This window comes from Papio anubis, chromosome 10, assembly GCF_008728515.1.
Source record: "Papio anubis isolate 15944 chromosome 10, Panubis1.0, whole genome shotgun sequence".
NCBI classification, from domain to species: domain Eukaryota; kingdom Metazoa; phylum Chordata; class Mammalia; order Primates; family Cercopithecidae; genus Papio; species Papio anubis.
Window position 1 is genome coordinate 117244970 of NC_044985.1, and position 23389 is coordinate 117268358.

Below are 23389 nucleotides of genomic sequence, written 5' to 3' on the forward strand. Positions count from 1 at the left end.
ATGTGCTTTATTGGCCATTTGTGAAATAACTGTTCAGGTCTTTCGTCCATTTTAGTATTAGTTTGTCTGCTCTTTTCTTACTGATTTTTAAGTTCTGTTACCTTCAAGATAATTCCAGCAAGTGTGTAAAAATTCAAATCTGTCTATGGCTGTTCTAGCCTGCCTCAGGATTCTGTGAGAAGTGCACCCACCATTTTATCCACTCCTCCTCTGTGACGTGACGTTTCTTTCTCCAGTCATCAGGCATCAAGATCTGAGGATATTTTCTCTCTCCAGTGTGTAGGTTTCCATGCAGTCACCTCTGATCCTGTTCTGCTTCTTCTCTTGGTGGGACATCCTGCAGCCTGGCCTTTTGAATGCCTGGGATATCATTCATTTGTCCTGTCGAGTTCAGTTTATTGTTTATTGCCCTACTTTTTTTTTTTTTTTTTTTGAGACAGGGTCTCACTCTGTCGCCGAGGTTGGAGTGCTGGAGTGCAAGGCGCAATCTTGGCTCACTGCAACCTCCGCCTCCTAGGTCCAAGTGATCCAACTCAGCCTCCCAAGTAGCTGGGATTACAGGCGCGTGCCACCACGTCCAGCTGTTTTTTGTACTTTTAGTTAGAGATGGGGTTTCACCATGTTGGCTAGGGTGGTCTCGAACTCCTAACCTCTAGTGATCTACCTGCCTTGGCCTCCCAAAGTGCTGAGATTACAGACGTGAGCCACTGTGCCCAGCCTTATTGCCCTGCTTCTGATTTGCAATTATCTTTTAAGTTGATTCAGGGCTGTGAACCATTTCTTACTTCATACATTTGCTTGAAAAATATGAGCCATCTTTTAGTCTCCAAAGTCTTTTCTTTGTGAAGGCTGGATTTTGGAGATAGTTTCAGCTTTTTTGCGCCATTCCTTGGTTGCCAGTATTTATAATACTGGCTGCAGTCCAGACATAGGGACACTCTTATTCCTTAGAGCTTCACCCTGCACCCTGCCACCTGCCCTGGTGGGCAGGGTGAGAAGCCAGGAAGGCATAGCCTGAAGGCCCATATGTAGCCTCCACTTTCTCACCTGGGTCCTTCCTACTCACGATGTCTCCCAAATCAAGGGATTGAATGGGAGGTGCTGCTGAGAACATCCCCCAGAATCAGCCTCCCGAAGAGACTTACCCTCCCCTACCAGGGGTTGGGCTGTGGCTGGTGTTAGGGGAGCAGGAGGAGGAGGAGGCAGGCCCTTGCCTGAGGGGTGCCTGCTGGCTGGTGTTGGGGCTGGAGCTCACCAGGACAGGTGTGCCAAGAAGATGGAGGCATGGCATGGAAGTGTGAGTCATGGCAAGTCTCCTGTGTGCAGCTGGGTACTGACATAGAGAAGGCAGGCCCAGTTGTGTCCCCTCTGTGGGCAACTAAGAAAGATGGCTTCTGACTTACTTGGTGGGACTCTTCTGTGACATTTCTTGTGGTTTGGGAGGGTGGACCATTGACATCAGAGCAGTCTCAAGAAAGACTCCCATGTGGGAAAGGGGTCTCAGCAGTGTCAAATGATGACATCAAAGCTGAGGGCTTCGAGCCCGGGGTAGCACTGATAGTGACAGTGCCCAGAACATTCTGAGGTTGCACCAACTGGCACCTCACAACAAGGCTAGGATGCGACACTGCTCTTAATAGCCCCAGTTTTCAGATAGGGCAGTGGAGGCACAGGGCAGAGAAGCACCTGCTTTAAGTTACACAGCTAGCAAGGGCTTCAGACTCAGGGAGTGTGCCAGGCCCTGTGCACACTTCGTCCTGTTCAGCCCCACCACAGCCCTGCAGGTTGCTTCTAGCATCACCTTTCTTGATGAGAAGCAAAGAGGGTCTGCCCCCATTTCCCAAATTTATCAGTTGCCAGGTGGGATTCAGATCTGGGTCTGTCTCAGGCTTCTTCACAACAGAACAGGCACAAATAAGAGGTTTTGTTTTGTTTTGTTTTGTTTTTTCCTTAGAAGCCAAAATCCAGGTTCTCTGACATTTATCTGTTGCTCAGTGTTTATTGTCTGCGAACAGTAGCACAGGTGAAGGCAGTGATGCCTTGGTCACTTGTATCATTAACTCACTGTCTTTAAACCTAATGCTTTTGTCTGTAATTTGCTGCCTAGTAGTGCCCAATACCCACAAAGCAATTCTAGTAAATCCTCTCCTTCAGCGTGTGGGTCAGGTGGGCCCAAAGATCCATCTTCTCAATCGCTGTGGCTGAGTTCTGGAGCAAAGTTGACGCTTCAGCTCGTAAAGGCTGCTGCGGGAGTAGTAGACTTAGGACCTAAAACATCTCATTGTTGTCTTCTATAAATATCCTGTTGCATGACTCCTAATATAATCCCCGAGTTATGCAAAGTAAGGTATGTTATCTTTCTCTTACTGTATTTATGCTGACACAAGTGTTCAAATATTAAAACTCACCCAGAGTGAACAGTTAGGGACATGTGCTCAGAGTTGATAGGTAGACAGGGACGGTGCCGATGACTGATGCACTCGCCTCGGCCTTGCAGCTCCCAGTCTCCCATGACCGACCCTGAGTGGCTGTCCAGAGACCGCCACCGAATCCCACTCTCAGGGCCCACTTTGTCATCATGGCCGAGTCAGTGTGGGAAATTGTTATCTGCCTGCCTCTGCCCACTGTGAGTTCTGTGAGGGGAGGAACTTTGCTCACCATGTTCTTAGAATCCCCAGTCTAGAGGAGAAGCCTAGCAAGCATCTGCGGAGCCAGGGGTTATCCTCTGGAGGGAGAGGGGTGGTTTGTGGTGCTCTCGAAGCTTGAACAGCAGCAGGGCAGAAGGCAGATGGCCCCTCCAGGCCTACCTTTGCTATCTCTCCTTCACCCTCACTCTCTCCCAGCTCTGCTGCTTACCACTCTCAGCCTGGCCCCAGGTGTTCTCCCATCAACCCAGGATAGGTGGAGGAAGAAGCGAACCATGCACCGGCGACCCAGTTCCGTTTATCCCCTCTGCGATGAAACTTAGTCACTGGAGAATCTCCCTATAAAGTACTTTCTACGTTTTCTGAGGCAGAAACATGGTCATTTAATAATTTAAATTGGGTATTCCTAAATTGGGTCTTCTTAATGTAAACTGAAGCTATGAGATGTGTCGAAATCTAAAAGTTAAATAACATATTTTGTTGGTGAATCCATGGGGAAGCAAGCATTTTCCTAACACTGTTGGTGAGAATGCAAAATGGTACAACCCCTGTGGGGATAGTTTGGCAATAGCTAGCAATATTACGTGTGCATTTACTCTTTGTCAGGGCAATACTGCTTCTAGGAATTTACCCCAGAGATAGGTTGGTAAAAACAGGAAAAGATCCTTGTAGAGATAATTCATGGCAACACTATGAGAAATAGCAAAGAATTCTAAACAGCACAAAATTCCCATTCATAGGGCGCTGGCTGAGTCCTATACAGTGGAGTACTGTGCCACTGTTGAAAGAATGAGGAAGCCCTGGATATTGCTAAAGAGTGATGGCCGGGGTATGTAATTAAGTGGAAAGGCAAAGGTGGAGAAAAGTGTCCATGCTACTGTTGACAAAGGGGACAATATGATATACATGTTTGCATGTATCTTAAAAATGGACGGAGAAACATACTTGCTCTTTCTCTCTTTTTTAAGTAAAGCAACCTGTAGGAACCAGGATAGAGGGGAGAGATGTAAAAGCTGGATTTCTGAATCTACCTTGTTTGTAGATTTGACTTTGGAACTCCATCGGTATAATATAATCATTATAAAACAAAATAAAGTAAAAGGTTACAACCCTTGAAAATTTTGATATACACTATCAGTTTTTTCTCTAAAAAGTTTATATCCTGTTTACCTTCTGTCAGTACTTGAGGAGAATTCTTTTCCCCCACATGTTTGTCAGTACTGGATAGTCATCTTTTAAAACTTTGCCAATCCCATGGGCGAAAAATAGATTGCTATTTTCATTTGCATTCTCTGATGACTAGAGTAATTAAGCAGCTTTTTACTTGCTTATTATCCATTTTGTATTTCTTCTGTGAGGAAGTCCAAGCTAGAGCAATCAAACAACAACAACAACAAAAAAGAAATAAAGGGCATCCAAATTGGAAAGCAAGAAGTCAAATTATCCTTGTTTGCAGATGATGTGATCTTATATTTGGAAAAACCTAAAGACCCCACCAAAAAAACTATTAAAACTGATAAATTCAGTAGAGTTGCAGGATCCAAAATCAATGTGCAAGATTCAGTAGCATTTCTATATGTACCAACAGTGCTCAATCTGGAAAAGAAATCAAGAAAATAATCCCATTTACAGTAGTTACAAATAAAATAAAGTACCTAGGAATTAACTAAAGAAGTGAGAGATTTCTACAATGAAAACTACAAAACATTGATGCAAGAAATGGAAGAGAACACACAAAAAATGGAAAGATACTCCGTGTTCATGGACTGGAAGAATCAACAGTGTGAAAATGTTCGTATTACCCAAAACAATCTACAGATTCAGTGCAATTCCTATTAAAATACCAAGGACATTCTTCACAGAAATGGAAAAAATAATTCTAAATTTTTACGGATCCAGAATAGCCAAAAGACCCAGAATAGCCAAAATTATCCTGATGAAAAATTGGAGGAATCACATTTTCTGACTTCAAATTATACTACAGAGCTATACTAACCCAAACAGTGTGGTTCTGACATAAAAACAGACACAGAACAATGGAACAGAATAGAGAACCCAGAAATAAATTCATACATACACAGTGAACACGTTTTTGACAAACGTACCAAGAACATATACTGAGGAAAGCACAATCTCTTCAATAAATGGTGCTGGGAAAACTGGTTATCCATATGCAGAAGGATGAAACTAGACACCTGTTTCTTGCCATAAACAAATATCAAATCAAAATGGATTAAAGACTTTAAGACCTCAAACTATGAAACTATGAAAAGAAAACACTGGGGAAACTTTCCAGCACATTGGACTGGGCAGAGGTTTCTTGAGTAATTTCCACAAGCACAGGCAACCAAAGCAAAAAGTGGACAAATGGTTAAAGGTCCTGCATAGCAAAGGAAACAGTGAAAAAAGCTCCTGTTTTTAACAAGTTGAACAGTTCCTGCACAGCAAAGGAAACAGTCAACAAAGTGAGGAGACAGCCCACAGAATGGGAGAAAATACTTGCAAACTGCCGGGCGCGGTAGCTCACGCCTGTAATCTCAGCACTTTGGGAGGCCAAGGTGGGAGGATCACAAGGTCAGGAGATCATGACCAACCTGGCTAACACGGTGAAACCTTGTCTCTACTAAAAATACAAAAGATTAGCTGGGTGTGATGGCTGGCGCCTGTAGTCCCCACTACTCGGGAGGCTGAGGCAGGAGAATGGCGTGAACCCAGCAGGTGGAGCTTGCAGTGAGCCAAGATTGCGCCACTGCACTCCAGCCTGGGTGGCAGAGTGAGACTCTGTCTCAAACAAACAAACAAACAAACGGAACAAAAAGAAATTGCAAACTATTCCTCTGACAGGGGATTATAACCAGAATAAATCGGGAGCTTAAATAATTCAAAAGGGAAAAATCTAATCATCCAGTTAAAAAATAGGCGAAATAGACATTTCTCAAAAGAAGACATACATATGGCAAGTAGTATATGAAAAAGTGATCAATATCATTGATCATCAGAGAAATGCAAATAAAAATGACAATGAGATAACGTCTTACCCCAGTTACAATGACTTTTATCCAAAGGACAGGCAATAACAAATGCTGGCGAGGCTGTGGAGAAAAGGGAGCTCGCGTACACTGTTGGTAGGAGTGTAAATTAGTACAACCACTGTGGAGAACAGTTTGGAGGTTCCTCAAAAAACTAAAAATACAACTACCATGCGATCCAGCAATCCCACTGCTAGGTGTATACCAAAAAGAAAGGAAATCAGTGTATGAAGAGATGTCTGCACTCCCGTGATGATCGCAGCACTATTCGCAGTAGCTAAGGTTTGGAAGCAACCTAAGTGTTCATCAGCAGACAAGTGGATAAAGAAAATGTGGTGCATATACACAGGGAGTACTATTCGACCATAAAAAAGAATGAGATCCTATCATTTGCAACAACAGGAGGACACTTATGTTAAGTGAAATAAGCCAAGCACAGGAAGACAAACTTCACATGTTCTCACTTATTTGTGGGAGCTAAAAAAAAAAAAATGAACACAGTTGAACTCATGGAGATAGATTGATGGTTACCAGAGGCTGGGAAGGGTAGTGGGGCTGGGGGGATGGTTAATAGGTACAAAAATATAGTTAGAATAAACAGGTCTAGTATTTGATAGCACAACAGGGTGACAACAGTTAGTAATTTGCTGTACATTTAAAAATAACTCAGTATACTTGGATGGTTTGTAACACAGAGAAAGGATACATCCTTGAGGCAATGGATACCCCATTTACTCTGTGATTATTCTGTGCCTGTATTAGAGTGTCTCATATGCCCCATAAATACATATACCTACCATGTACCCCCCCCCACACACAAAAGAATATTGATGTATTTCTTTTGTAAAATGCAATTTCATAGCCTTTTTTATATCAGGAAGATTTTTTTCTACTGATTACAACCCTTTATATATTATGGATATCATTTTCATTTGTTTATTATTACCAGGTCACAACTTTAGTTCCAGTCAAGTTGTTCAGGTCCTGCCTAGTCTGATACTGAGGTTTTCTACAAGAACATTTATATGTGATGCATGCTCATGGTATTCTAGACTTACAGCTGAGCAGACTTCCCTCAACTGTTCAAATGCTGGGCATCACTGTGGGCTCCCTGAAGCAGTAGCAACTGTGTCTTCCACTGTTCGAAAGACACAGTTGTTACTTCTTTTTTTATTTCCTAGGGCTTACTACTGTGTCTAAGCAGTAAGCAATTATAAATGTCCACTTAAGTTGATTGCTGATGAACATATAAAAACTGAATTTCACTGTCTTTGGTTTGAGATCATTCTTACTTTTAATTTTTAGTGATCCTTGATAACCATTTTTGGTTTTGGTTCAGTGTGAATATGTGAATGAAATAGTAATTTTTATGTCTATGTGAGGTCGGTTTCAAGAAAGCATTCATAGCTATCAGCACTTGCTTTTTGTTCATGGATCTGTTGAACCTGTTTCTTTCTCTAGGTCATAACTCCATGCAGGAAGCTCATCTTGTGTGCTGATAACAGAAAAGAAATGGAAGATTGGATTGCAGCATTAAAGACTGTGCAGAACAGGGAGCACTTTGAGGTTAAAAAAGAAAATACCCTTCTCCGAATGCCTCCTGTTGCCTCCCTCACCCCGGTGTCTGCTGTCTGAGTGTCTCCCACCTGCGGACCCACAGTCTGGAGCTCACATTCTCAGCATGTTCCTTATACAATTCAAGCTTATTGCTTGTCCTCTGGCAGACCTGTCCTTTATAAACCTTCCTCCTCTCCTCTCTTGGATACTTTGTTTAATCTTGTCCAAGTTACTGCATTTAACAATTTAAAAGAGAAGTCTTACCTTTGCCGTCTTGGTTTCGTTCTTCCAGCCCACCCAGTACAGCATGGACCACTTCTCAGGGATGCACAATTGGTACGCCTGTTCCCACGCGAGGCCGACCTACTGCAATGTGTGCCGTGAGGCTCTGTCTGGGGTCACGTCGCATGGGCTGTCCTGCGAGGGTACGGATGTGCATTTGTTATTCTGTCAGGAAAGGTGGCCTGGCATTTTACTTGATAAAGCCTTGGAAATCCAAACCCAGTCACCATAAATAAGCCATTGTCACCCATGTGGTCAGTCAGGGGCACAGTGATTTCTATGACGCCATTCTTCTTTATTTTACCTGCCGAAGAGTCCTTGATAAATCATTTTTTTATAGTGCTCAAACAGTGAAAAGAAGGGAAGCAGTGGGTGGCAAAAGGAGAAACAGGGGAAGCCTAGAGCACACAGAGGGAAAGACACTGAAGGAACAGTGGTCGGCCCCCGTGTCTCACACTCCGCAGCTGGGGAAACAGGGCTGTGCATATATGGACTGAAAGTGCGTTACAGATTTAGAGGTCAGGGCTGCAGGGTTTGGGCACGGACATCCAGTCTGGTGGCAAAAGCAGTGGGCTAGAGCAGGGCCTGTTAGCTGTAGCCTGGACCACACCCTGCCTCTGCCTGTTTTTGTACAGCTCCCACACTTCAGACTGGCTTTTAAATTTTTAAATGATTGGAAAAAATCAAAAGAAGAATCATATTTTGTGACACATGAAAATTACATGAAATTCAAATTTGTGTCCGCAAAAAAATACTGTCTCTGGCTGCTTTTGTGCTACACGGTAGAGTTGAATAGTGGTGATGGAAGCTGGTTACGACCTGCAGAGTCTCCACTGCTCACTCTCTGGCCTGTTACAGAAAGCATACTGATCCCCAGCTTTCCCTGCCGGTGCCGGTCCCACCGCCATCAGCCTCTAAGCGTATCACAGTAGTTCACTTATAAAATGGGAGTGCCGTTGATTCCTTCCTTGACTTTTGTGGAGCTGGACAGTTCTCACAACACTGCTCAGCATGGGAAGCTTCTGGCACAGACACAGCTTGTAGGCTCGTGTGTCCCTTCTCTCACAGTGTGCAAATTTAAGGCCCACAAGCGCTGTGCTGTGCGTGCAACCAATAACTGCAAGTGGACCACGCTGGCCTCCATCGGGAAGGACATCATTGAAGATGCAGATGGGGTATGTTAAGAAATACCACCCGTGGGGCCCTGAGCCAGGGCCCCCCACCTGCACGGCCCCTTGCAAGCCTCCTCCCTTCCCTCCCCACCTCTGTTTCATTTGAGACGGTCACACTGGCATTGGGTGTCACAGTGGAAAGCACATGCGGTCTCTGTGTGGTTGTCACGCCCCCGAGCTCCATCCTGTCCCTGTGGGTCTTGTTTGCACCTCCGACAGGTGCTGTGGGTAGATTGTGCTTCACAGGCCCTGCCATCCCTGCCCTCACTGACCATCAGGGAAGGAGTTTGTGCTGGGAAGAATGCCTTGGCTGAGTTCACAACGAGCGTTTCCGTCTGAGGGCTCCTGGCTGCCCTTGACGTGGAGCCTTGGGAGCGTCCCTAGCGCGTGCCTGTTTGGTTGCAGATCGCAATGCCCCACCAGTGGTTGGAAGGAAACCTACCTGTGAGCGCCAAGTGCACTGTGTGCGACAAGACCTGTGGCAGCGTGCTGCGCCTGCAGGACTGGCGCTGCCTCTGGTGCAAGGCCATGGTGAGTGTGGGCCCTGCGCCCGGGCTGGAGGGGAGGGCCTGCTCCCTACGGTGTCCGTGCGGGCCTTGTGGCTCCACATGATCTGCTGGATCCTGGTAAAATCATCCCAGAGGCCCCTCCGGCTGAGATTGGGTTTTTGAATTGTTGGGACATTCTTCTTAGCTGTGTTTTTGGGGTATTTCTTCCTGTTGAATTTATTCCTGCCTTTTGACACATGCAGATGTGTATTGTTATGACAGATGTCACCCTGCATCATGCGGCAGGTGCTGCAGCCAGGTTGTGAGGGGTCACCTGGGACAGTTGAGCTGGCCGCCTCTGTGGTGTGGAAGCAGGAAAGATGTAGAGGGCCTTCGGAGCAGTGTCGGCTCTGGGCAGTGTTTACAGTGAGCCCAGCCATGTGGAAGGGGTGCAGTCCACATGGCCTCCTGCCAGGTCCTGGGTCTCATCGTTGCTCTGGGTGGTGAGATGTGCTTCCAGGGAAAGACCCAGGGAGCCTCCATGTGCTTGCTTCTGAGTTGGTCATTGTGAAGTGGCTGCTGCAGTCACTTGCCTAGCACATCTGGCTGCCAGGAGGAAGCCAAGACATAGGGGACACATAGAGGCACATGGCCCCAGGAGCCCTCACTGTCGTCCTGAAAGTTTGAGGTAGCTGTGGGTGAAGGGCCGGAGGGCTGGGTACAGGACTGTAGCTCACACGGTGTGAACCCTGACTGGCTCCTGCCCGGTGTTTCTGTGTTATGCCTTCTCAAGTGCAAAGCCAGGGCCCGGGACCCCTGATGGGAGCAGGCCAGCCCAGCTCTGAAATCACCCGCCTCCCCCGGGGCCAGCTCGTCAGCTACAGGGCAGGAGGATTTCTGGTGTGTGTGAAGGATGCCAGTGACCCTTGGTGACGCGGGGACTCTTGTTTCAGGTTCACACATCGTGTAAAGAATCCTTGCTGACCAAGTGCCCACTTGGCCTGTGCAAAGTGTCAGTCATCCCACCCACGGCTCTCAACAGCATCGACTCTGATGGTGGGTACCACACATGCTCATCTTTCTCATGCATGCCCACATGCTTCCTTCTCCACGCACTTTCCTCTCCAGCTCTGGAGTTGGTTGTCTTGGTGAGATGTCAGCAAGAGGTCAGGCACAGCTGTGGGGGCTACTGGAGGAGTTGCACAGATTGGCACACAGTGCCCTGATTCTGTGGCATTGCCCTTAGACGGGCCTGAGACCCGAGCCTGGCGCTTGACGTGGAGGTGATGCTGTTGAGTGGCACCCAGGCTTACACAGGCCTGAGACCCGAGCCTGGCGCTTGACGTGGAGGTGGTGCTGTTGAGTGGAACCCAGGTCTGTGGCCTTCTCCGTCGTGAGCTGTTGAAGCTGTGCTCCATCTCTGCCTAGCACTTGCTGACACACTGGCTTGCAGCTGTTGTCATGTCTGACTGGGACATGGTGGCACCTGTTGACAAGTACTGCTGGAAGGGGGGATGTGGGGTCCATGGCTGAGAGGAGATCAGGAAGAGAAGAGCAGCAAGGTGGCAGTTGGACGCCTTGTGAATGTGAGATCAGATGGATGGGGCTCCCGGCCTCACACATGGGGAGTGGCCGTGGGGACTGTTCGCTGACCTCCTCCTGAGTCATAGGTGTGCGTGTGTCAGGTGTGTGTCCTTGGAGGGGTCTCCTGCTGCTGATTCCATCAGTGGTGCCCCCAGCGTCTTCCGTGGCCTACATGTTTTCTTCTGTTCATTCTCGCGTCCAGGGTTCTGGAAGGCCAGCTGTCCTCCGTCTTGCACAAGCCCACTGTTGGTCTTCGTCAATTCAAAAAGTGGGGACAACCAGGGTGTGAAGTTCCTCAGAAGATTCAAACAGCTGCTAAATCCCGCCCAGGTCTTCGACCTCATGAACGGAGGCCCACACCTCGGGTAGGAAGCTTGTAAAATGTATCTTTCTTGGAGTTTTGAAAATTGTGTAGGTGGTGTGTGCTTGTTAGAAAAAAAAAAAGATTAAAGACACAAAGTTTTAAATAGGAAAGAAAAGTTAAAGTGCTTCCTCCCCAAATTGCACTTGCGGAGGTGCCCACTCTTAATAGAGGTGCATGGCCTTCCAACTTGGAACACAGCGCGTGTGCACACACGTACATACACATACATACACCCATGTACACACACCCATGCACATGCATCTTTTGAGCCAATCAGGATTCTTCTTTACCTGCCGTTGCACAAATGCCTTCTGCGTGTGTCTGCACACAACGTTGTGGGTATATTTTCTTTCTTTTATTTTTTCTTTCTCTCTCTCTCTCTCTCTCTCTCTCTCTCTCTATCTATCTAATCTGTGGGTGTGTTTTCCTGGCATGCCACTTTGTTTGTAACGGCTGCCTAGCATTGAGAAAGAACCTGTCCTGCAGCAAGGCCAGGAGGAGTGTTTGCTGAGAGGCACGGGAGGCTGCTCGGTGTGCAGGTGCTGCAGAGCAGGAACACACGAGGGCGACGCTGGGCCAGAGTGATTCCCCTGTTCATCAGCAGCACAGAGATTAGACTGCTCCTCTGCTTGCTGGAGAGCCAGTGTGTGTTATTTGTAGTTTTGTACTTTTCATAAGTTTGTAGAAAACATTTGCTTTTGTGAATTTTGCCATTTCAGCGAATTTCTTCTTCCTTTGGAAGCATCAGCTCCAGGTCGGAGCTCTGAGAGGACTTGCTAGCACTTCCAGAGATTGTCCAGGATACCCGAAGTGGGAAGTGCCTGCAGAACCTTGGTCTGGCCTGTGTTTTTCTGGGAGGAGTCGGGGGGTCTGTGTATTTACGAGCCAGGGGCTACTCTGGTGTGAACCTCGGCCAGTTCCCTGCGTGTCCTTGGCGTACGTGTCAGGGTAAGAGGAACACGCTGCTCATCATTGGTCCTCTGGGTGTCTTCGGTGTTACTCGTCCGCACTCACAGCCAGGCACAGTTGGAGAGCAGTCACAGATGGCAGCACTCCAGCCTGCTTCCGCAAAGGCAGTACTCCCACATTTTCTGTAGACTTATCTGAATGGTGGAGGATTGCAATCACTAGTAGGCTGATGAAGACAGTATTTTAATTTTATTTTTAACTTTATATTTTTTGAGACAGGGTCTTGCTAGGTTGCCCAGGCTGACTGCACTGGCGCAATCCTGGCTCACTACAGCTCCTGGGCTCAAACCAGCCTCCTGAGTAGCTGGGACTGCAGGTGTGCACCACTATGCCCAGCTGATTTTTTAAAAAAATGTTTTGTTGAGCATCACAAAACTTTTAAAACGTTTTGTAGAGTGGCCTCACTGTGTGGTCCAGGTTGGTTTCAAACTCCTGGACGCAAGTGATCCTCCTTCCTCAACCTCTGAAAGTGTTGGATTACACTGTGCCTGGCAAAGAAATAATTTTAGTTAAAAAGTGGGGAAAGTGGAGGTATAATACATCTGTTATCACAGTGCACCAAGTAGGCTGAGGTTGTTATTAAACATGGTACCGGGGTGTTGGAGGAAGGCTTTGAAATGGCTGTGGGCAGGGCAGGCTACACAGCTGATCTCGAGAATAACGAAATATTAATTTTGGTGTGCAAGCAAAACCCCATGATTTGTAGTGGGAGTTCGGTATGAGATGGGATGATTTAGAAGCCCTCACAGCGGCGTAAAGGGAGTTGAGTCAGTCATTTACCGTTTCTGGAAGCAGCTCATCTCACACAGCTCACAGCAGAATCTGGAGCTACTGCTTCATGTTCCAGTTCCCGGCCTTGACCTGTCACCTCTTCTCCCAAGAGCAAGGGGCCTTACAGGTGTCAGTGTTCTGTGTGGAGCCTGGGCTTGGTGCCGCATCACCTACGCCTGCCTGTCTTCTGAGCATTCATTCTGGGTTGGACACTGAGCTCGAGGCAGGGTGCGTAGGTCAGCCAGGCCAGGAGTGCAGATGCAGGGAATGGGTAGGAGCACACGCAGGGTCCCCCGGCACTTCAATGGGGTGATGCAAGTTCTCTGGGAACCCGGGGGGCAGGGGTCTCAAGGCACAGTGGGCGTTCTTCCACGTCTCCCCGAGCTGGCGTCTGAGGAGCTCTAGTGTTCTGATGTCTGCAGGGAGACGGGGAGGCTTCTGGGCCAAGGGCACCGCTTGTGCAGAGGTGAGGCAAGAAGGAACACTGCGGGGCCAGACCGGGGGCAGCAGCAGAAAGGTGGCACCTGCCATCGGGGAGGGCTGCGGGTGCTGGCCAAGAGGTTCGGCTCATTCCTGCAAATGAGGGGCAACCTCATAAAGCAAGGCCCATGGCCAGGCTCGTGTTTTAGAAAGATCTTCTTGGAACTCGTGTGGGGAGCTTTCAGGAAGGGTGTCCTAGTGACTGAGGCCTCTGTGGGACTCTGCGAGAGCACGGTGGTGACCTGAGCTGGTACCTGGGTTGGGTGTGGAGGAGAGGCTGCCAGGAGGGGCTGGATCGGCTGCAGGCTGAGAGGAGGAGGGTCTGGCCTCTCGACTGGGTTGGTGGTTGTGCTACCATTCTCTGAGCAGGGATGTGTCCTGTTGGAGGTGTGCTAGGATACCAGAGTGCTGTGTTCTGGAGGACAGGTACAAGTGTCAGCTTTCAGGAGTTGCCTGGGGGCTGTTGATCCAGAGTCATCTGTGTGGTTCTTGAAGCAAACTGGACGTGGTCACATAGGAAGAGGATGAGGAGTGAGCAGAAGCAGCAGTGGTGTCCTGAGTAGGACGCTGCTGGGCAGGGGCAGGTTGACAGGGGCAGGTTGACAGGGGGAGCCCAGGAAGGAAACCGAGGAGTTAGGAGGGTAGGAGGCATGGGTCATGTCACCGGAGGACTGAGTGGGCCCAGGCATATGTGCTGCAGTGGGGACACGTAGCCTGCAGGCAGGTCAGGCAGCCTGGGGCTCCAGGGTGACTAGAACAAGGGCCAGGGTGGAAGCCAGACTGCGGCCCAGGGCCAGGGAGTGCCAAGGCTGAGGGTGCAGGGTGATGCAGGCAGCCCAGAGGGCATGCTAGGAAGGCTGGCAGGAGCCACATGTGGATGAGGCAGGGACAGTGACGCAGGGTGGGCTCACATGGGCAGGGGCCATGGAAGGCTGTGCCCATGAGCCTGGCAGGGGATGCAGTTTTGGCCCACCACTGAGCCTGTGGTGTCTGCAGAGGGTTCAGTGGCTCACCAAACTGAGTGGTCTTCTCGCTGGGTGGGGCATGGCCCTGGTGGGAGCAGTTGGTTGGACCCCAGTGCTGCTGTCGTCCCCTTGACAAAGTGGACCCTGAGTGGCGGGGCGTGCAGGCGGCTGGTGTGATGTGGCAGGACCTGTGTGTGATCTGTCTCTGGTGCAGGTCAGCCATGAGGAGCATAGGTGGCCCCTCAGCCCCATATTGACAAGCCTGTCATTTGTCCTGTGGAATGGACGTCATTTCATGGCCGTTCTCTTTTCTCTGCAGCTTACGGTTATTCCAGAAGTTTGACACGTTCCGGATTCTGGTTTGTGGTGGGGATGGAAGTGTTGGCTGGGTCCTCTCTGAAATTGACAGCCTCAACCTTCATAAACAGGTACCTGTACGGGAGGGAGCCCAGCCAGGAGCAGAGAGGGTGCGGAGGTTAGAGGGAAATCATGCAGTTTCAGCTCCTGTTTATCTCGGAGTACCTGTTCTCAGGCCAGAAACCATTGATGGTTTTGGGGAGTGTACAGTTTGGTGGCCAAGGCTGAGAGGGGAGAGCCCAGGCCACCCCCTGGCATCGTGGAGGCCCGGGGGCTCAGACCATGATATATGAGGGGGGCCTGAAGGGAGCTAGGAAAAGAACTGCTGACAAAGGACCCACGTGGGGAGCAGGACTGGGTGGGGCTGTTGCTTTACTGGGTAATTTTTGACTTGAGGCCTCTTGCTTGTGAGAAGGGGACGGCAGTATACTTGAATTTCTCAAGTCAGAGTCATGGTTCATTGGACTAAGTTTTTGTATTAAAATAAAAATAGATTTTCCTGATTGTATGTAAAAGTGTTCATATATTCGTTGAATTTCCACACCTAGCCATGGCCTCCGCAGTTGATCAGCCAGTACCAGCATTTTGCTGTCTGTGGCCTCTCTCGATCACAGCACATAAAATGCACAATGCGGTTGTAATTTAAACGGGCTGTTCTGTTACTGCTTTTGTTGTTGTTGTTGTTGTTGTTTGTTTGGTTTTTTTTTTTTTTTTGAGGTGGAGTCTTGCTCTGTCGCCAGGCTGGAGTGCAGTGGCGCGATCTCAGCTCACTGCAACCTCTGCCTCCCCAGTTCAAGTGATTCTCCTGCCTCAGCCTCCCAAATAGCTGGCACTACAGGTGCACACTACCACGCCCAGCTAATTTTTTTATTTTTAGTAGAGACAGGGTTTCTCCATGTTGGCCAGGATGGTCTCGATCTCTTGACCTCGTGATCTGCCCACCTCGGCCTCCCAAAGTGCTGGGATTACAGGCGTGAGCCACTGTGCCCGGCCTGTTAACTGCTTTTAAAAAATCACTAATTAAGATGTTGCACACACTTTCTGCCTGTGTCTGTAAGTAGGCATCCGTGTGTCGTTTTCCACTGGGCACAGCTGGGAGCCCTGGGCCAGCTCACCTCTGTGTGTGAGCACGGAGATCACTTCCCAGTGGTCTCCTCTCTGGGCACACCCAAACTTAAGTATTGAAATGTGGGGACAAACTGCCTTTCCTCAGGGCTGTGCCAGCTTCCATGTCTGATGCCTCTTAAAGCTGTCCTTTCCCATGCACCATCCAAGCTGTTCATCTCTTTAGTTTTTGTCCAGCTAAGTAGGCCAAAAAATGTCTGATCTTTACTTAATTCCTGGTGAAGTTGAACGCCTCCTCAGTTGGTTATGAAGTTTTAAATAAATCAACCTGTTCATGTTTTTTTGCCTCATTTTCTCTTTGAATATTCACCTTTTTTTCCTTTAAAAATGGATGTGTGGGGATTATTGTTATATTAACTTCTTATCTATCACTGCAGATATTTTTTTCCCAGTTTGTCATTTGTCAGTTCAACATCCTTTTTGGGGGGTGGTCTTTTCTTTCATGATTTTAGTCAACGTCTGTCATATTTGCAGCTGTCTACACCCCAAGATTAGGAAGATTTGCGTCTGTATTTTCTTATGTTTATTATGGCCCCATGTTTAAAAAATTCAGTCTTCCGTGTGACATGGATGTATTTTTCAGTGATTCTGCAGTCCCTACCCAGCCCTGCTCACTTGGTAGTATTCCCAGGTGGGTGGACTTTGACAGCCTGGGCCAGGAGGCCAGCGGCTCAGGAGGAGAAGTGGTGCCGCCTGGTGGTGGATTAGCATAGACTACTCTAATTTTTGTTTTTGTGTATTATTTGCAAGTTCACTGTCACTAGTTAGGAAGACAGTGGAACCTTGTGGCTGATTTTCATACGTTCAGCCAAGGTCAGCACACATTTCTCTCCCCTGCTTCTCTTTGGTGCCGGTTGCGGCGGCCCGGCCATGCCCTCGCTGGGCCCCTACTGCCTTGGGGTTTCTTGTCTTCCTGGTCTTCCTGGCTGCTACTGCTCCGTCCTTACCCTTACCTTAACGCTGTGTCCGCAGAGCCTTGCTGGAGCCTCTCCTCCTTCACTTTTGGAACGCTCAGCGACTTGCAGGGCTTCTGCTGTCATCTCTGTCCTGGGGGCATCTCTGGATGCCTTGGGCCTTGGGCCTGTCTGGATGTCTCCTAGTGCTGCGAGTTTCCAACACTACACCATGTTCAGCCCGTGCCCCGCATTCCTTTCCTTCGAGTCTGAAAACATCCATCTACATGTCTGAGCCAGGAAATTGAACAGTTGTTCTTGGTTCCTCCATCTCTTCCTCCTGCCTGTTTCTCGCTAATTGTGGCCTCAGTCCTGCCATCCACAGTACCCTGGCCTCTGTCCATCTGCAGCTCACCCAGGCAACCTTTCCCGGGGCACTTCTGCCTGTGCATCCCCTAAGCACGATGCTTCTGGGAAAAGTCCAGACCTTTAAGAGTTTGCCAGAGTCCCAGCTTTGCCTCCTGCTTGTTCCTCTGCCTGTCTGCCTTCTGTTTCCTCACTGTCCTCCTCTTCACTGAGCTCTGCCTTGCCCTCCCAGTGTGGTGCGTCCCTGCTTGGAGCACCGTCTATGCCTGCTGTGCGCTGCTCTCCTTTTCCTTTAAGGCTCCAGGAAGCCCTTGCGGAGTCCTCAGCTCCTCTGGGCACTCTTCAGCGCTGGGTTCTCTCCATCTAGTATGTTGGCTCCGGTGTCCTGGCCTGCTTGCTCCTGCCTCCTCACTGCCAGATGTCCCCTTGGTGAGGCAGGACCTCCCCTGGTGTTTGCTGTCCGCACAGGCAGCAGGGCCTCAAGCATGGTCACTTGCACCTGGTGAGCAGAGGGCTGTACGGTGCTGTAGGCTGGAGCATGGCAGGATTCCTGCCTCAAGGACAGTAACGCCTCCCCACACACTGCACCACAGTGCGGCCCTGCAATGCATTGTGGTCACTGCATTGTCATGCACAATGCACGGCCCTGGTCACTGCATTGTCAGAGTCAGAGGCTGGTGAACTCTGGGCAGTGGGCGTTTCAAGAGGCCTTCTAAGCAATGAAGGGTGTAGTGGGATCTCATTGGAGCTCTGGGATGGGAATCCAGGTAGAGGATGAGGCCTGAGCAATGGATGAGGTCTCTTCATGAACAGCAGGCAGGTGGGCAGAGGCTGAGCTCTGGCAAGGCTTCAGGGTGGCGTCCAGACTGAGAAGGGTCCTGGCACCTTTTTTTGATAGGATTTAGAGGAGAGAAGTGACACTCGTGATGTTTTTGGAAGAAGAATTTGGCATTAGTGAGTGAGACGCTGTAGTGGATGGAGGGATGGGTGGCAAGGCGTCAGAGTGATTCCTTGGGGCTGTGGTCATAGTGGTGAAAATGGGAAGCCGGGGGATTTGGGAGACAGATCAGAGAGGGTGTGAGGGGCTGACCATCAAAATGTGACGATAGCTGAGAGATGGACCTGTGGCTCATCCATTTCTCCCAGAAGCAGCATCTTATCTCAAGGGCAGTCATGTTTCTGTCTCATTGCCAAGGAAAATGTCTGTCCCCTCCAGTGGGCTCTGCCTATAATGTGCAAGCTGCATGGTTTTAGGTCACATCCCCACATTGCTGATGTAACCCTCATGATGGGTGACAAAGAGGGCTGCGGGCTGGGAGGTGGTCCCTGCCCCTAGGTGTTTGCCTGCACATCTTCCCCCGTGTTTCCTTAGTGTCAGCTGGGAGTGCTGCCGCTCGGCACAGGGAACGACTTGGCCCGAGTGCTGGGCTGGGGCTCAGCCTGCGATGATGACACCCAGCTCCCCCAGATCTTGGAGAAGCTGGAGAGAGCCAGCACCAAGATGCTGGACAGGTGAGTGGGGATATGCTGCAGTGCCGTATGAGGAGACTTTGAGAGATGGGTCCTCTCGACCGGGTGTTCTTAACCTGGGGTCTGTGGAAAACATGGGCCCTCTGAAATTATTTGTAAAGATTTGACCTGAGCATATGTTCTGATGGTCTTTGATATTTGGTCAGATTATGACAAGGATAAAAACAAAACAGGTTAAGAACCAGCCATGCCCTAGAATGATCTGGTCTCCCCAGGAGGTCAAGCCTGAGCGTGTCAGGGCCGTGGAGAAGACGACTGTGCCGTCTTTGGCTGCTTCAGCCCGGATCTCATACCCGTCGGAAAAGTGCTCCTTGTGCTTATTTGAACAGTTTCATCTTGCCATAGTCTGTTCCCAGAAGAAGTTTTGGGAAATTATCCTCTAGTGCCTCAAGCCACTGTGATACCTTCCCTGAGTGAGGTACTGTTGTTCCAAGTGACACACTTGGCACTCGCTGACCTGTGGCACGTGGGGCGCTGATGAGATGCCTCCTAGCCTTCCTGGTTGCTCCCAGAAGCCTGGAGTTCTGAGCACAGGTGTGGTGTTGCAGTGCCCCCACCTTTTCAGGCCTCCTCTGTGTGCCTTGGGGCCTGTGAAATGCTCATCTCACTGGGCCAGCTGGCTGAGCCATTTGCAGCTCTCTTGAGGAGGGTAAATCCATTTCTCCCAGAAGCAGCGTCTTATCTCAAGGCAGCCATTTATGGGAGACGTTCTTCTCTTTCATGGAGCTGTACTGCCGTTAGTTGTGGAGTGCAGACATTTGTTCTCAGCCAAGTTATGGGACAGAGTCAAGACCAAGGGCCTAAAAATGAAGTCAGAAACTGTGTAAAGATCAAGGCTGCCAGCCGTGAAAGCGGAGGGCACAGGGTTCACCCTTGGGGGCCTGCACGTCTTGCCGCCTGTGCAGCTGACCTTGTATGTGCAGGTGGAGTGTCATGGCATACGAGGCCAAGCTCCCCCGACAGGCCTCCTCCTCCACCGTCACCGAAGACTTCAGCGAGGATTCCGAGGTATTGCTGGCCTGTTCACATCCTGCTCGCATGCTGTTGTGATCTGAACTGTCCTCTCAGCGCTTTGCATCACCTCCCTTGCAGAGACGCCTCCCCTTTGGTGATCGGGTGTCATAGTCAGGCCTGCGGAGGCGCAGGGTGAACCCATGGCTGAGGGGATTCTCACTTCCCTTGGCAGGGGCCTTTTGGGCTTTGTGACCCTCTAGGGGCTTCCTGCGGTTGTCAAAGGCCCTGCCGGGCCGGGGGTGGGGGTGGTCCTCCTAATGGCCTTCCCACCCTGTCCATGCATCTCCTCAACTGCTCAGTGAGCCCCAAACGGTGTGCGCCTGTTCCCTCCCCTGCCACGGTGCCCACAGGCCTGGAACGCTCTAGCCAGCTGTGCCGTGGCTCTCCCCCAGCCCCCAGCTCCTGCCCTGTTACACCTCTCTGTGGCGTCCGCAGCTGCCCTTCGCTCAGCCTCCTCTAGTCCAGCTGGTAGTTCTTTTCATTTGGTGATTGTTACTGTTGTGTTTTACGCCCCTACAGGTTCCCTCAGAGAATAGACTTTGTCGTCTTTAGTTTATATTTTGTGCTGGTGCAGTGCTGGGTGGGGTAGTACAAAGAGGTGAGCTTTTGTCAGAGGCTAGGACAACGGTCTGCAAACAAGGCCTGTAGGCCAGATGTGCCTGGGCCCACGGCCTTGCAAGCCAATAATGGTTTGTACATTTTTAATTTTTCCTTTTTTTTTTTTTTTTTAAATTTTGAGAGGAAGAGTGTGTGTGGGAAGCCCAGAATATTCGCTGTCTGGCCAGTAGTGAAGTTTGCTGACCCTGGGGCTGGGTCATAAAGACAGCAGGGATCCCACAGGGATAGGGCTGCTCTTCTGACAGGCAGAGCAGATGGTAGGGGGAAGAGTGTGTTCAGATGGGGCTCACAGCCAGGTAGAAACAGCCTCTGCTGCGAACGGACCCAAACCTGGAGCTGACCCATGAGCACACTGCTGTCAGGATGAGTAGGGGTCAGAACAGCCCCTAGCACAGGCTGTGCTGGGATCACAGACTGAAGGAGATTCATTTGTAGTTTGTCTGCAGCTTGACGAAGCTTTTAAAATCTTTCACCTAGCACTAGGTGAGTCTCAGATTAGCGTTTGAAGTGAGTCGAGGCTTGGCTGGGTCAGACAGTGTCTGTTAGGAGAGACTCATCTTTCCCAGCCTGTGCTGGCAAGGAAGTAGGTGACAGAGTCACTGGGACTGTCACAGAGCTTGCTGTCACAGAGACCAACAGTCCTGGCCATTTGGGGTGATTGCAGGTACAGCAGATTCTCTTCTATGAAGACTCGGTTGCAGCCCACCTTTCTAAAATCCTTACCTCGGACCAGCACTCGGTGGTCATCTCCTCGGCCAAGTGAGTGCCTGGTGGCCCTGGGGAAGGCATGGTGCCCTGGCCCCCCAGCCTGGAGCTGCCTCTCTAGAAGGGTCTTTCTGTTTCTCTCCCCACAGAGTGCTCTGTGAGACGGTGAAGGACTTCGTGGCCCGGGTGGGGAAGGCCTATGAGAAGACGACCGAGAGCTCGGAGGAGTCAGAGGTCATGGCCAAGAAGGTCTGTTCCCGTGCCCTGGGTGGGAGGGGCATTGAGGCAGCGAGAAGCTTCCTCTGACACCAGTAGAGGGCCGTGACTGCAGGTTGTCCAGGTTCTTGGCGTTTTGAACAAAGAATTAGACAATACGCACAGTAAAGGAAGAAAAGAATGAAGCAACGAAGAACGAAAGCAGGGATTTATTGAAAATGAAAGTACACTCCAGTGTGGGAGCTGCCCGAGCATCAGCTCAAGGGCCCAGATACAGAATCTTCTTGGGTCCAAATACCTCTTAGAAGTTTCCCATTGGCCACTTCATGCTCACCTCATGTAAATGAAGTGGTAGTCCGCAGTCAGTCTGATTGGTGGCAGAAAGCAGCTAACCAGAGGCTGAAGTGGTTACAAAGGTCACACTCCTGTGCAAACATCTGATTGCTTTTTGCAACCAATCAGAGGCTACAGAAATTACAAAGTTGCACTTCTGTGCAGACTAAGACTCAGCCCGGAGTCAGTTTGGTTGGTTGCAGACAGCCAGTTTCTCCTATTTTCCACCTGCCTGGGCAGAAAAGGTGGGGATTTGCCTCTGGTCCTTCTGTTACTGAGGCGTGGAGAGTTAGGATTTTCCTTTTGATTGAGTTCTAGGAAGTGTGGGTGAAATGGCCTGAGGTTCCCTGCCTCCAGACCCTGTTCTCCTGCCTCAGCTCTGTGTGCCATTTCCTTTCCTTGTTCAGTGCTCTGTCCTGAAAGAGAAGCTGGATTCCCTTCTCAAGACCTTGGACGATGAGTCCCAGGCCTCGTCCTCTCTGCCCAACCCACCCCCGACCATTGCCGAGGAGGCTGAAGATGGAGATGGGTCGGGCAGCGTCTGTGGCTCCACCGGGGACCGCTTGGTGGCATCAGCCTGCCCGGCCCGGCCGCAGATATTCCGGCCTCGAGAACAGCTCATGCTGAGAGCCAACAGCCTGAAGAAAGCGATTCGTCAGATCATAGAACACACAGAAAAAGGTGACTGTCTTTTGAGGAGGAGGGGGCTTTCCCTGGCACTGGGCATGCCCAGCGTCCCCTGAACACAGTGATGACGGAAGGGTGCTCGTTGAGAAAACCTCCACCGTGGCCCCCTCCACCTGTGTGCAGGCGCCAGGCCCCCAGCCAGGTCACTTGCCCTTCCTCCACCCCTCCTCTCACACCCTCAGACCCCTTCATGCTGCCTCCCGTTGACCTCTTTCCTAGCCCTCATTGACTTCGCTATAAGCGTCTCACTCCTGTGAGACCTGCGGTCATGGTCTCACACCCGCACACCTGCGTGTCCATGTGGCCGCTCCTTCTGCCTGCAGCCCTCCAGCCTTCGCCAGGCTCCTCTGCACCGCTTGCCTTCCCCTGCGAGGGTTCCAGTCCTCCCAGCCTGTTAGCAGGGATGCCCTGCCCCAGTGCCAGGACCAGGGGGAAGATGGGTGGGGGTGGGGGTTCAGAGTCCAAGCCTTTAGCCAGAGGATGTTTGAGGAAGATCAGGCCGTGGGGTGAGGAGGGGACCTCCACCCAGCCTGACAGTGCCCTTGGCTTTGCACCTGCGTGCTCAGCCGCACACACTCTCCTTGTACAGCTGTCGATGAGCAGAATGCCCAGACCCAGGAGCAGGAGGGCTTCGTCCTGGGCCTCTCTGAGTCAGAGGAGAAGATGGACCACAGAGTGTGCCCACCACTGTCCCACAGCGAGAGCTTCGGGGTCCCCAAGGGGAGGAGCCAGCGCAAAGGTACCTGTGGCTCCACCTCCCTCTGCGTACCTCGGTGTGCTTGGTTTTGGTGAGACGTAGTGGGATTGCCAGGGGAGGTTTTAGGGCACTTTCTCGTAGTTGCTTTGGCCACTTGGTTGCATAAAAATTCACCGCCCAAGGCCTGTTTCTGTACATCTCCTGTGCGTGCCCTTGAGGTGTGTGTGGTCTGCCTTGGTGGACACCAGTAGAACCCACAAGACCCCCTCCTTCAGGGCGAGGACCGCCTCCCTGAGGAGCACTTGCGTTCTGCCCTCACTGCTTCCTCAGAACCACCCTGGACCCCACAACTGCTCGGAAGGGGCTGTGTCTGGCAGAGGGAAGGTGGGTAGGTGAGGGGGGCCGCCTTTGTCCTTGCCCCTTCTGGAACAGTCCACAGCGTAGGCCCTGGTGGAGGATACCCCAAGCCTGTTCTGGCTGCTGGGAGGCCTGTGCTCAGAACTGACCCACGGCCACTGCATGGCCACCACTCAGAGCTCTGC

At 50.4% G+C, this 23389-nt stretch overlaps 1 protein-coding gene across 19 annotated transcripts in view; it reads left to right on the plus strand.

The window, feature by feature from the left end:
• The window catches only part of DGKD (diacylglycerol kinase delta), a 116533-nt gene that overhangs the window by 71394 nt on the left and 21750 nt on the right, over positions 1–23389 (plus strand). For 14 of the 19 annotated variants that reach the window (XR_635900.4, XM_021924159.2, XM_021924153.2 and 11 more), the window contains 14 exons: positions 7136–7240; positions 7524–7656; positions 8582–8688; positions 9091–9216; positions 10127–10229; positions 10960–11122; positions 14626–14734; positions 18420–18559; positions 19501–19585; positions 20874–20968; positions 21064–21163; positions 21871–22144; positions 22717–22889; positions 23123–23231. Coding sequence is in view for 18 of the 19 variants with exons in the window: in XM_021924159.2 (XP_021779851.1) it covers positions 7136–7240; positions 7524–7656; positions 8582–8688; positions 9091–9216; positions 10127–10229; positions 10960–11122; positions 14626–14734; positions 18420–18559; positions 19501–19585; positions 20874–20968; positions 21064–21163; positions 21871–22144; positions 22717–22889; positions 23123–23231 (1822 nt within the window). In the remaining variant the exon portion in view is untranslated. The remainder of the gene's footprint in view (positions 1–7135; positions 7241–7523; positions 7657–8581; positions 8689–9090; positions 9217–10126; positions 10230–10959; positions 11123–14625; positions 14735–18419; positions 18560–19500; positions 19586–20873; positions 20969–21063; positions 21164–21870; positions 22145–22716; positions 22890–23122; positions 23232–23389) is intronic. The other 5 variants (XM_021924157.2, XM_031651617.1, XM_021924166.2 and 2 more) reach the window with 3 other exon arrangements.